The sequence below is a fragment of the Rattus rattus genome, chromosome 11 (genome assembly GCF_011064425.1).
Source record: "Rattus rattus isolate New Zealand chromosome 11, Rrattus_CSIRO_v1, whole genome shotgun sequence".
NCBI classification, from domain to species: Eukaryota; Metazoa; Chordata; class Mammalia; order Rodentia; family Muridae; genus Rattus; species Rattus rattus.
In genome coordinates, this window is record NC_046164.1 from 98,351,422 (window position 1) to 98,364,028 (window position 12,607).

At 38.5% G+C, this 12,607-nt stretch overlaps 1 protein-coding gene across 1 annotated transcript in view; it reads left to right on the top strand.

The window, feature by feature from the left end:
* Psme4 (proteasome activator subunit 4) overlaps nucleotides 1-12,607 on the top strand; it is a 103,319-nt gene that overhangs the window by 71,748 nt on the left and 18,964 nt on the right. The window contains 5 exon segments of the mRNA XM_032916519.1: nucleotides 4,085-4,189; nucleotides 4,642-4,733; nucleotides 7,503-7,634; nucleotides 7,995-8,203; nucleotides 10,098-10,183. Of these exon segments, the coding sequence (XP_032772410.1) occupies nucleotides 4,085-4,189; nucleotides 4,642-4,733; nucleotides 7,503-7,634; nucleotides 7,995-8,203; nucleotides 10,098-10,183 (624 nt within the window).

Sequence of the window (12,607 nt, forward strand, 5' to 3'; positions counted from 1 at the left end):
GTGATGTGATCAATAATTGGAGGGTTTTCTTTGTTTGTTTTGGGGTTTTGTTGATCATTTATCCAGGACACGTAAGTAATACCAGGACTTGAGAGGCCAGCCTACCAAGGGTTACATGAGATCTTACTAGTTGGTGGACACTTTATTTAGCATGTACAGAGCCTTCTGTTAGGTCTTAATACTTCGTGACATGGGCTTAAAATCCCAGCACTCTGGAGTTGTAGAGCAAGAAGATCAGAAGTTGAAAGTTATCCTCTTTTACATACCTAGTTTGAGGTTAGCCAGGGATACAGGGGATATTCTTTTTTCTTTAAAGGAGAAAGGAAATGAAAACTGTTGGTGTCTGGGGATGGCCACGCAAACCATAATGTACACCAATCTCAGTTAACCAAGAGTAGTTTATTGAATGGATGCCGTAAAACTGAACATCCAGGATGACAAGAAGGAAAAACCTAATTGTGGCACCAGTCTGTCCTCAGTGCAGGCATTTTATACGAAAAACAAGGTTCAAAAGTTCAAAGGCAAGCAGTGAAGTGGTACAGCAGTTTTGGCTAACTAGACAAAGTATCATCAACCAACCGTTAGGCTGATTGGTCCTGAGTGAGGTAAGGGGTAGCAGACAGGTGGTGCAGGGGAATTTCAGAACATTCAGATAACAGGGTATAAGTGATTCAGCCATAACTTTTTGGCTTATTAGTAATATTCGTTAGTGTCAGCTATGAATAATTCCTTCTGGGAAGTAGAGTCTGAGAGCCTGAACTTAATTTCACCTTTTTAGCAAGATGGAGACTGAATAAAAAATGGCTATGGCTTTGTTAAAAGGAGCAGGCCTCAACAAAACAGTTTTTTCATGGTCTGTATGTAACATTCAGTTCATAGAAAGGAGCCAAGACAGTAGTAGTTCATAGTGTATACTGTTCAAGTACCCGGTTCTATACCTGGCACCCACATTGGGCAGCTCACATCTGCCTGCTCCAGGAGATTCAGTTCCCTATTCTGGGATCTGTATATAACATAATTCCATGTACCTACATACAGTAGTAAAAAAAGAAAATCTTTTTGTTGCTTTGTTTTTGTTTGTTTTGAGACAAGGTCTTATTATGTTGCTGTGGATATCCTGGTACACCAAGCTGGGTTCAAACTCACAGAGTTCTGTTAGACTCTGCCACCTCAGTGCTAGGACTAAAGATATGTATACTACCACACCCAGCTTTGAAATAAATAAAAATGTTAAGAAAAACAAAACCCAGAAAGCATGTTTCTCTCAAAATGGAAGTTTATATACAACCCACACATCCTTGTCATTTCTGTTAGTGGAGCTAATATTAAATTAGCATTTTACCAAAACATATTAAAAAACAAAAAAACAAATCTGGTACTTTTTAGCCCAAATACTACCTTCCTATTTGTCCTTTCAAAACCAAAGTATATGGACCCTGGGACACAGCCCTCTGTACTCCGATCCCATGGGGAAAGAGCTGGATTCTCAAAAGTGCTAACAATCTTGAGAGCACAGGTGAGACCACCTGTTCTGCTCACATTCCTGGCCCAAGAGGAACCCCTCCTCTCCTCCCCCCCCCCCCCCCCCCGACACACTGGACACAGTGAGGAGCAGTCTGGGACAGGATCCTTCCAGTTTCTGCCGGCACCCAGACCTGACCCTGGGACACAACTCTCTGTACCCAATCCCAGTGGGAGAAAGCCCGTCTCCGGAGGGCTGACACACACACTTACAGGAGGGTCAAGCCACTGTCAGAGACAACAAGACCAACTAATACCAAAGATAAGCTGATGAAGAGAAGCAAGGGCAAGAACCAAAGCAACAGAAATAAATGCCACTTGGCATCATCAGAGCCCAGTTCCCCCACCACAGCAAGCCCTGGATACCCCAACACACCAGAAAAGCAAGATTTAGATTTAAAATCACAACTCCTGATGATGTTAGAGGACTTTAAGAAGGACATAAATAAATCCCTTAAAGAAATACAGGACAATACAAGTAAACAGTTAGAAGCCTGTAAAGAGGAAACACAAAAATTCCTTAAAGAATTATAGGAAAACACAACCAAACAGGTGAAGGAATTAAACAAAACCATCCAAGATCTAAAAATGGAAATAGAAACAATGAAAAAAATCACAAAGGGAGATAAACCTGGAGATAGAAAAGTTAGGAAAAAGATCAGGAGTCATAGTCACAAGCATTACCACAATATAAGAGATAGAAGAGGGAATCTCAGGGGCAGAAGTTACCATAGAAAACATTGACACAGCAGTCAAGGAAAATGCTAAACACAGAATGTTCCTCACCTAAAACTTCCAGGAATCTAGGACACAATGGAAATATCAAGTCTAAGGATAATAGAAAGAAATAGAAAAGATAAATAGAAAGATAATAGAGAGAAAAGATTCCCTACTTAAAGAGCCAGTAAATATCTTCAAAATTATAGAAGAAAACTTCCCTGACCAAAAGAAAGAGATTACCATAAACATAAAAGAAGCCTACAGAACTCCAAATAGATTGGACCAGAAGAGAAATTTCTCCCATCACATAATAGTCAAGACACCAAATGCACAAAACAAAGAATATTAAAAGCAGTAAGGGAAAAAGGTCAAGTGACATAAAGACAGACCTATAAGAATTACACCAGGCTTCTCACCAAAGACTATGAAAGCCAGAAGATCCTGGGAAGATGTCATACAGACCCTAAGAGAACACAAATATCCGCAAAACTCTCAACAGATGAAGAGACCAAGATACTGTCTGACAAAACCAAATTTACACAATATTTTTCCACAAATCCAGCCCTACAAAGGATAGAAGATGGAAAACTCCCAACACAAGGGTGGAAACTACACCTTAGAAAAAGCAAGAAAAGTAATCTTAAAATAAACCCAAAAGAAGAGAGCCACACAAACATAATTCCATCTCTAACAACATTGATAACAAGAAACAACAATCACTATTCCTTAATATCTCCTAACATCAATGGACTCAATTCCCGAATAAAAAGACATAGACTAATAGACTAATACATAAAGATGACCCGGCATTTTGCTGCATGCAGGAAACACACCTCAGTGACAAAGATAAATACGACCTCGGAGTAAAAGGTTAGTTACACAATTTTCCAAGCAAATGGTCTTAGAAAGATCAGGAATTTACAGCCCTTACCTAATCCTAGTAAAAGCAATGTACAGCAAAACAGTAGCCAACATCAAACTAAATGGAAAGTAACTTGAAGCAATCCCACTAAAATCAGGGACTAGACAAGGTTGCCCACTCTCTACCTATTCAGTATAGTACTTGATGTCCTAGCCAGAGCATCAGACAACAAAAGGAGGTCAAAGGGATACAAATTGAAAGTAAAGAAGTCCAAATATCACTATTTGCAGATGATGTGATAGTATACTTAAAGTGACCCCATGGCTCCAGGTGCATATGCAGCAGAGGATGGCCTTGTCCAATGGGAGGAGAAGCTCTAGGTCCCGCCAAGCCTGGATCCCCTAGTGTAGGGAAATATTAGGGTGGGAGATGGGGAGGAGCAGTGGTTGGGGAGGGTGAACACCCTCATAGAAGAAGCTGGAGGGGCAATGGTATAGGATGTTTAGGGGCTGGGAAAGGGGAAAACAATTGAAATGTAAATGAAAAGTAGCCAATAAGAAAAAAAAAAAACAAATTACATGGCTGTAAAGTGTGGTTATTAAATATGAAGTTGTTAGAAAGGGACCATCTCAATTTCCCCTTGAGATTAAACAAAGTTTTGAAGATCACAGGATGATTTGTGTGCTTATTGAAGTTTTGAAGTCACAAATACATTCATTCCTTGATTATCACAATTTGAATTGAAAATCTCACCTAAAGTGAATTCCTGTTTTCATATCAGAGCTCTTTTTTTAATGATATTCTGAGAAAGAAATTGTATTTATTATGTATACTTTGTGTACTACATTATAGGAATTATAGTAAGATCCCTTATTTGGGTGGTGTACAAAGTCCTGTCCTATTTGTTTGTGTGTATTTCCAGGAGGAGCTGTTTACAGAATGGTGTGTGCCACTAACTTTCCTGTGTTTTACTTTGAGAAGGTGGAGAAGCTTTGGGAGCTCCTGTGTCCGCTGCTGAGAACAGCACTGTCCAACATGACAGTGGAGACGTACAATGACTGGGGAACCTGTATAGCCACATCCTGTGTAAGCACACTTTCTGCTAGTGCCCCTGCTGACACTGCCTTCACATGTATCAGATTCTGTGTCCCGTTTGATCTCGACACTTTGTTTATGCCTTTTATTTTTGTACATAATTGAAGATGGTGCTTTTCAGCCTTCCTTGCAGTCTTTGAGTGTAGCTCTGGTTCTCATGTCTATTCAGAAAATTTGGGAAATGTTTACACATAGTAAAAGCAATGTAATAATTATATGTGTTCTTAATACCAAGTATGCCCATTGCTTATGTGCTTTTAAGTTGTCCATTTTGCTAACAGTTTTCTCCCTTTTAATACAAGTAATGATAATTAAATTTGTATTTCACTCCTTGGTTTTAGTTTGGCTTGCCTTTTTCATACTTACTTGTAATATAACTGAGTCTGATTGAGTTACAGAGTTATGTCTTTTGCCTAATTTATTACTTTATATCTTCAACACAGGAAAGCAGAGATCCCCGGAAGCTTCATTGGCTTTTTGAGCTGCTCTTGGAGTCACCATTGAGTGGTGAAGGGGGGTCCTTTGTAGATGCATGGTATGTAAAAAGAAAACCTGTATGGTTTACACCAAAGATTTTATAATAACTAATGAATAAATGTGTAGGGGAATGTCGGGGGGAGGGGGAGGGGAGCACCCTTATAGAAGAATAAGGATGGGATAGGGGGCTTATGTCCGGGAAACCAGGAAAGGGAATAACATTTGAAAACCTCACTCAGGATGATATTTTCTAGTTCAATCCATTTGCCTATGAGTTTCACGAAGTCATCGTATTTGATAATTGAGTACTCCATTGTGTAGCGGTACCACATTTTCTGTATCTGTTGAAGGACATCTGGGTTCTTTCCATCTTCTGGCTATTGTAAAGAAGGCTGCTATGAACATGGTGGAGCATGTCTTTGTTGTATGTTGGAACATATTTGGGTATATGCCCAGGAGAGGTATAGCTGGGTCCACAGGTAGTGCAATGTCCAGTTTTCTGAGGAACCTCCAGACTGATTTCCAGAATGGTTGTACTAGTCTGCAATCCCACCAACAGTGGAGGAGTGTTTGTCTTGCTCCACATCCTCACCAGCATCTATTGTCATCTGAGTTTTTGATCTTAAGTTGGGAGCCTTCACTCTCTTCTATACCTATTATCCTTAGGTTTGATCTTTTCATTGTGTCTTGTTTTTCATGGATGTTTTGGGCTAGGAGCTTTTTGCATTTTACATTATCTTTGAAGGTTGTTTCGATGTTTTCTGTGGTATCTTCTACCCCTGAGATTCTCTCTTTCTATCTCTTGTATTCTGTTGGTGATGCTTGTGTCTATGACTCCTGATCTCTTCCCTAGGTTTTCTGTCTTCAAGTTTGTCTTCCTTTGTGCTTTTTTTTTTATTGTTTCTATTTCCATTTTTAAATCCTAGACGGTTTTTTTTTTTTTTTTCTATTTCTTCACCTGTTTGATTTTGTTTTCCTGTAATTCTTTAAGGGATTTTTGTGTTTCCTCTTTAATGGCTTCTATATATTTACTTGTGTTGGCCTCTATTTCTTTAGGGGAGTTATTTATGTCCTTAAAGTTCTCCATCCTCATCATAAAATGTGATTTTTTTTTTTTTTTATCTAAATCTTGCTTTTCCGGTGTGTTTGGATATCCAGTATTTGCTTTGTTGGGAGAACTGGGCTCTGATGATGCCAAGTAGCCTTGGTTTCTGTTGCTTAGGTTCCTGTGCTTGCCTCTTGCCATCAGGTTGTCTCTGGTGTTAGCTTGTCTTGCTGTCTCTGACACTGGCGTGACCCTCCTGTAGACCTGTGTGTCAGCACTCCCATAGACCTGTTTTCTTTCAGCTGGACCTAGGAACAGAGTTCTGCTCTCAGGTGTGTAGGTGCTCCTGGAAACTGGCTTTCATCTCTTGGCTCGGGTAGAAACCCTAAGTGTCCTACCCCTGACTGCTTCTAGGTTCCTGTGCCCAGTAGGGCACAGATGGCACTAGGCAATTTCCTCTTGAGTCCAGAATGTGGGCAGAGAGTAGTTTCCTCTGAGGTCTCAGTTCCAGCTCTCTTCCCCAAGGGATTTGAGTGCAGGGAGCTGTTTGACTGGTTCTCCAGTTCTGGGCACAGGCCAGACCCAGCAGATTCCTGCCGCTGACTGCTCCTATATTCCTGTATCCAGAGGCACTATGCAGTTTCCTCTTGGGCCAGGGATGAGGGCAGAGGTGGGCAGGAGTAACTCTCTGTCATGTGGTCTTGTGATTGTCCACACATTTGGGTGTTCAGTTTTCTCCCCCATGAGATTTGGTGTTTCATTTTGTAACTTTGTATCAGCTCCAACATAAGTCACACACACAGCCTTCTGTGCTGCCATAGCTTTTGAGGTGCTATACTGACTTCTTTGTCATAATCTTATTTTTCATATTTTCCTTTACCAAAAACCTAAAGAAGAGGGCCTGGAATATAGTTTAGTTCTCAATTTCTTGCCTAACATATGCTCTGTATCACCACAGAAACAAAACAGATATAAAGGAGAGTTTAGTGGCAGAGTTTGTGAAGGTAGAGAAAAGCAGGAGCTATTAAAAATTATAATAAAGGAATGTTCGTTAGTGAGAACACTTAAATTATTATTCTCAAAACATTAGGTCAGGTGCCAGTGAGATGGCTGAGCAATATAGTTTTTTGCCTGCAAGCATGACAGTTTTGAGTGCAATTCCTGGAACCCACATGGTGACCACATGATAAAAGGAGACATACATAGACACACACACACACACACACACACACACACACACACACACACACACACACACACAAAAGAAGACATACAATGGGGCTAGTGAGCTGAGCTGGTAAAGGCACTTGTCTCAAGCCTGATACCGTAAGTTTGGTTTTGTTACTCTTCATGGTTGCAAAAGAAAACAGACTTGTTTTCTGACCTGCACCCTTATGCTGCAGCATGCATGTGCCCCAACCCTACTTACACACACACACACACACACACACACACACACACACACACACTAAATAAATAAATATTTAAAAGAAAGGTCAATGAATATGCTCTTTCAAAACTTAATAGTAGTAAATATAATACCACTAAAAATAGATTTAAACATAAAAAGGTAAACATATAAAAAAGATAGAAAAAGGATGTGGAAGGCAATCTTCAAGATGTTATTATTTTGAATTGTGGAAGGTATATTTAGTGAGAAGAAGCTATTTGTGGTGATCTAAGAGAAAGCAGAAAAAAAATTAAAATGTAATATAGGAATTGTTTATACTCTCAGCATAGAAAAGCAATGTGTAACATAACGTCTCTATCCTTTAATTGTAGCCGACTCTATGTGCTACAAGGTGGCCTTGCCCAGCAAGAATGGAGAGTCCCTGAACTATTGCACAGACTTCTGAAGTACCTGGAACCGAAACTCACCCAGGTTTACAAAAATGTCAGAGAAAGGATAGGGAGGTATGTGTAGTTTTTCTTTTTGGTTTGGAGTCTTGAGTCTTTGTACTTCGTTTTAATACTAACAGTACATGTTCCCAGTGAGTGTGGTGGTGTTGTCCTCATGTTTTGTTCATTATTATGTTCTGAAAAGTAAGACATTGAATATGAATTAGGATCACTGTGCTCAGAAGCCACCAATGAACAGCCATCATACTACAGGGTTGCCCCTCAGAATTCGATAGCATGTCTTACACTGGGAACAATCAGAGAACCTCCCTGGAAATTATCTTTTGAAAATTTGGTTTGGCTGAGCTGTAACTTTTGAACCTCAGTTTTCATTTTCATGTTAGACTCCCTACTCTTCTCTATTTTATTTAACAGTGTTCTGACCTACATATTCATGATCGATGTTTCTTTGCCAAATACTGCTCCAACAACATCTCCTTGTATCCCTGAGTTTACTGCGCGAGTCCTAGAAAAACTGAAACCTCTCACAGATGTGGATGAAGAAATTCAGAACCATGTTATGGAAGAAAATGGCATTGGTGAAGAAGATGAACGGACTCAGGGCATTAAACTCTTAAAAACCAGTGAGTCTTTAAAACTGGTAGAAATTCACTTGAAAACAGAGCTCTTTTTAGTTTATTTGGGAGGTTTTCCCAATGCGCGCGCGTGCACGCGCACACACACACACACACACACACACACACACACACACACACACACACACACACACACACACACAAAATTTTTCCTATGATAAAACAGTATGTGTTTTCTAATTTTAATTTTTTCTGTTAGCTTGTTTGAGTTTGGGTGGTTTTGGGTTTTTTTGGGGGGGGGTGTTTATTTGGGTTTTGGGATGTTGCCCACCCCTCCCCTAGTGGTCTCACTTCCTAACAGTGCCTCTCCCAGTGGGCCAATTGGGGCCATTCTATTTAAAGCACCACATGTTGAACCATAAATAAGAAATTCATTTTACTGCATTTTCTTTATTTATTCATCTGTTGGTTGACATTTAAATTTTTCAATTTTTTTGTGTGTATCCCTAAGAGTAGATGTCTGTGCTTACTTGTGAGGTGTGCCCAACTGTTGTTTTTCTCAGTGGCCACCCGTTTTACAGTCTTGTTATGAAATGCTGTCCCCTATCCCTGTCTACTCTATAATTTTTGTATAAGATCTTCCTCCTTTTTCCCACTTAATCCTAATAGGTTTAGAAAGTTGTAATTTTGACTTTTGTTTAACTGATGACAAATGATGCTTACCATCTTGTTATGTGCTTAATTGGTCATTTGTCTACTTTCTTTGGAGAAAGATTTTCTTCTTCTCTTTGAGACAGTGTTTCTCTATGTTGTCCTGACTATCCTGGAACCAAGTATGGTTTTGCACTCAAGAGATCCTCTGTCTCTGTCTCCTAAGTGTAACATCATACTGGTTTTTCTTCACTTTTTTTAAAATCATGTATTTTGTTGATTGCAAGTTATAGTTGTTTATATGTTCTTGCTATTATTACATTATTAAGTAAATATATTTTCTGCTGTGAATATATGTTCTTCACTTTTCCTTCCCCTCCTCTGCCATCTGAATATTGGTTTTGTTATTATTGTTTCTTGGTTTTGTTTTGGGTTTTTTTTGTTTGTTTGTTTGGTTGGTTGGTTGGTTTTTGTTTTGTTGTTGTTGTTGTTGTTTGGTTTTTTGTTTTGTTTTGTTTTGTTTCATTTTGTTTTTTCCAGACAGGATCTTTCTTAGTTGGGCCCCTCTTCCTTTTTAGTGCCAGATTTGCTGTTATGCCTGGCTGGCTTAGGTTTGGTTTTTTGTTTGTTTGTTTGTTTGTTTGTTTATCTTTCTAAAATACACTTTGGGCTCATGTTTATGTCTCTAGTCCACCTTGAGTTAGTTTGAATATGACTATAAAGTTAGAATCTAACTTTATTGCTTAGAATGTGGACAGTAACTTTTCCCAGCATTGCTTGTAGAAAACTTTTTTATTACATTGATTTGGTGCTCCCGATCAGCACACATTGTGATGATTTATTTCTGCATTTGTTGTATTCTATTGGTTTGTATGCATGCCTTCATGTCAGTGCTGTACTATTGATTTCTTTGGATTTGTAGTAAGTTTTTAAAATCACCAAGTATGAGTCTTAGAATTTTCAATATATTTTGGCTACTCAGTTTTCTTTTTAGTAGCTAATTTAAAAAAAAAAAATTAACTATAAGCTACACTGTCATTATTTTAACTGCCTCAGAATTCTCGACTAGTTTGAAATATATTAAAAGTTCTTAGTAGGCTATTCATATTTCATAGTTTTTTTTTTTCTTCCCTTAGTACCCTCAATTACTTGATTACTGTGGATGCTATTAATTGCTAATGAATCAGTCTGACTTGAGATACTGTAGCTGTCAGGGATTTTAGAATTGCATCATTATCCGTGCTCCCTAACTTAATAGCTTGGCTGATTCTGTGTATTTATTTCCAAATAGTATTGAAATTGCTTATGGCAAGTGCAGGAAGGTCATTTTCTACAGCAGTCAAAGAGCAGCTTCAGCTTCTGCCTCTGTTCTTTAAGGTAAGACTGTAAGTTGAAATGAAAAAATGTCCCACTGGCTGTCATTCATATCCATCATTCAGTGGTTGGTGTGTTGGAGCTACAGAGTAAGTTCCTGTCTCAAACTCTGAAAGTTACATACTTTTTTTATCCTGATACTTTCCTAATCCACTCTTAAAGCAATCCATATCAGTCAAGATAAGGAAAGATATTTTCTATGTTTTTATGCACTGGTTGAATTTTTATTTCATCTCAAGATAGGTTGTCACAGAAAATTCTTCGGTGATAGTAGTTAACATTGAAAATATGTGTGCAGATTTACATATAATATATAGTTACTATTAACATATATATATATATATATATATATATATATATATATATATATATATGACAATTGTCTTAATCAATGATATATTGCTGTGAAGGAACACCATGATCATGGCAGCTCTGATAAAAGAAAGCATTGGGGTTTGCCTGTAGTTTCTAAAGTTTAGTCCATTATCCTCACGGTAGGGAGCATGGCAGCATACTGGCATACATGATAGCTGAGAGGTCTACTTCTGGATCTGTAGGCAGCAGGAAGGAAAGAGTGCCACTGGGCCTGGCTTGGGCTTCTGAGACCTTGAAACCTACCCCTAATAATATATTTCCTCCATAAGCCATACCTACCCCAAAGCCATACCACCTAACCTAAGTATTACCACTCCCTGAGAACCAGGCACTCAAATATGAGTCTAGGTGGGACATTTCCATTCAAACCACCACAATGTGAAAGCCAACCGAGATAGATAGATAGATAGATAGATAGATAGATAGATAGATAGATAGATAGATAGATATCCTTTTCTGTGTCTGTCTCTCTCTCTTTTAATATAGGATCCTATGTAGCCCAGGCTAGCTTCAGACTTGCTGTGTAGCAGAAAGTGACCTTGAACTGCTCACCCTCCTGAATCCACCTCCTAAATGTTGAGATTACTGGCATGAGCCACCACACCCAGTTATACACAAATGTTTTGCTGGGCAAGCATTTTTTTAACCATTGGCTAGTTTTCCTTTGAGAAAATATGAATGAGTAAAATGAGACTTTATTTTAGTATTCTTTATGTAGCTATTGTAATTTAATAAATCATTTGCTATATATAGTAGCTTTAATTTTTATCATCATCATCATCATTTTTATTATTACAAACATTTACTAGGGAAGAGGCAGGAATAGGAGTCAAGCTGCTTGGAATCTGTCTTGGCTCCATTGCTGGCTTTCAGAACTTCTTTTTCCTCATGTGCAAATTGAGAGTAGCATCTACTCACATTCTTAGGGTGGAGTAAAGATTATGTGGATTAATATTACATATCTTTCATTCTTGAAATTGAGTTCTGTGATTGAACATGAATATCATTTTATCTGAATTTTCTACTACTCACATTGCTATTAGCAAAGACCAAATAAGTTAAATTAAATTAGCAAAGACAAGATTAAAAAAAAAAATACACTGATCTATTGGATTCTAAATCAAGTAAAAAACAAAGTTGCCTGCCTGTGCAAAGTGTTCAGTGAATGTGTCAGGCATATGGAGAACACTAAAACTGGTCAAGAGTGGGGTATAATCATTTGCCCCTCTCACTGTGTTCTTACTCATTCATAAACATCTTCTGTATAACATGCATTTCACACTTGCATGTTGTGTTTGTTTTTTAATAAATTACCAGATATGGTACATTGACACTTTATTTAAAGGGTTAACCCTAGAGCTATCACAATGGCTCAATGGTAAAGGTACCTGCTGTCAAACTTGAAAACCTGAAGTTAATTTAGAAACCTTATGATGGAAGGAGAGGACAGATAGCCCTAGGTTGTTGTCCTCTACCCTGCACATGCTTACTGTGGTGTGTGCATGCGTGCACACACAAATTTAACATAAAGTGAACCTATGTACTACATGAAGCAGTTTCATGCCCATCGAAATCAAGAAATTCTTAGTTAGGTATGTTGATGAATGCCTTGAATCCCCAGCATTTGAGAGACTGAGGGGGGAGGATCTAGTTCAAAGCCAGCTTGGGCTACAGAGTGGATTTTCTGTCTCAAAAATTAGCATACTTTTTTCTATTCTGATGTTTTTTTTTTTTTAAATCTGCTCTTACAGGAATCAATAGAGTCCGGTTCTGGAACATAGAGAGTCTTACATTTTTTAATTTTTAAAAAGTGTTTATGTGTATGCGTGTTTTGTGTGCATATATGTTTGCACACAAGTTTGCACATTGTGCATGCTTGATGTGTTTTCAAGAGGGTGTAAGATCCCTTAGACCTGGAGCTGCAGGTGGCTGTGGGCTGCTTCCTGTAATGGGCAATGGGAACCCACCCCAGGTACTCTAGGCGAGCCACCAGCGCTCTTAGCCACCTTCTACCTCTCCACCCTAGTCTTCCATTTGATAAAGGTTCTTTAA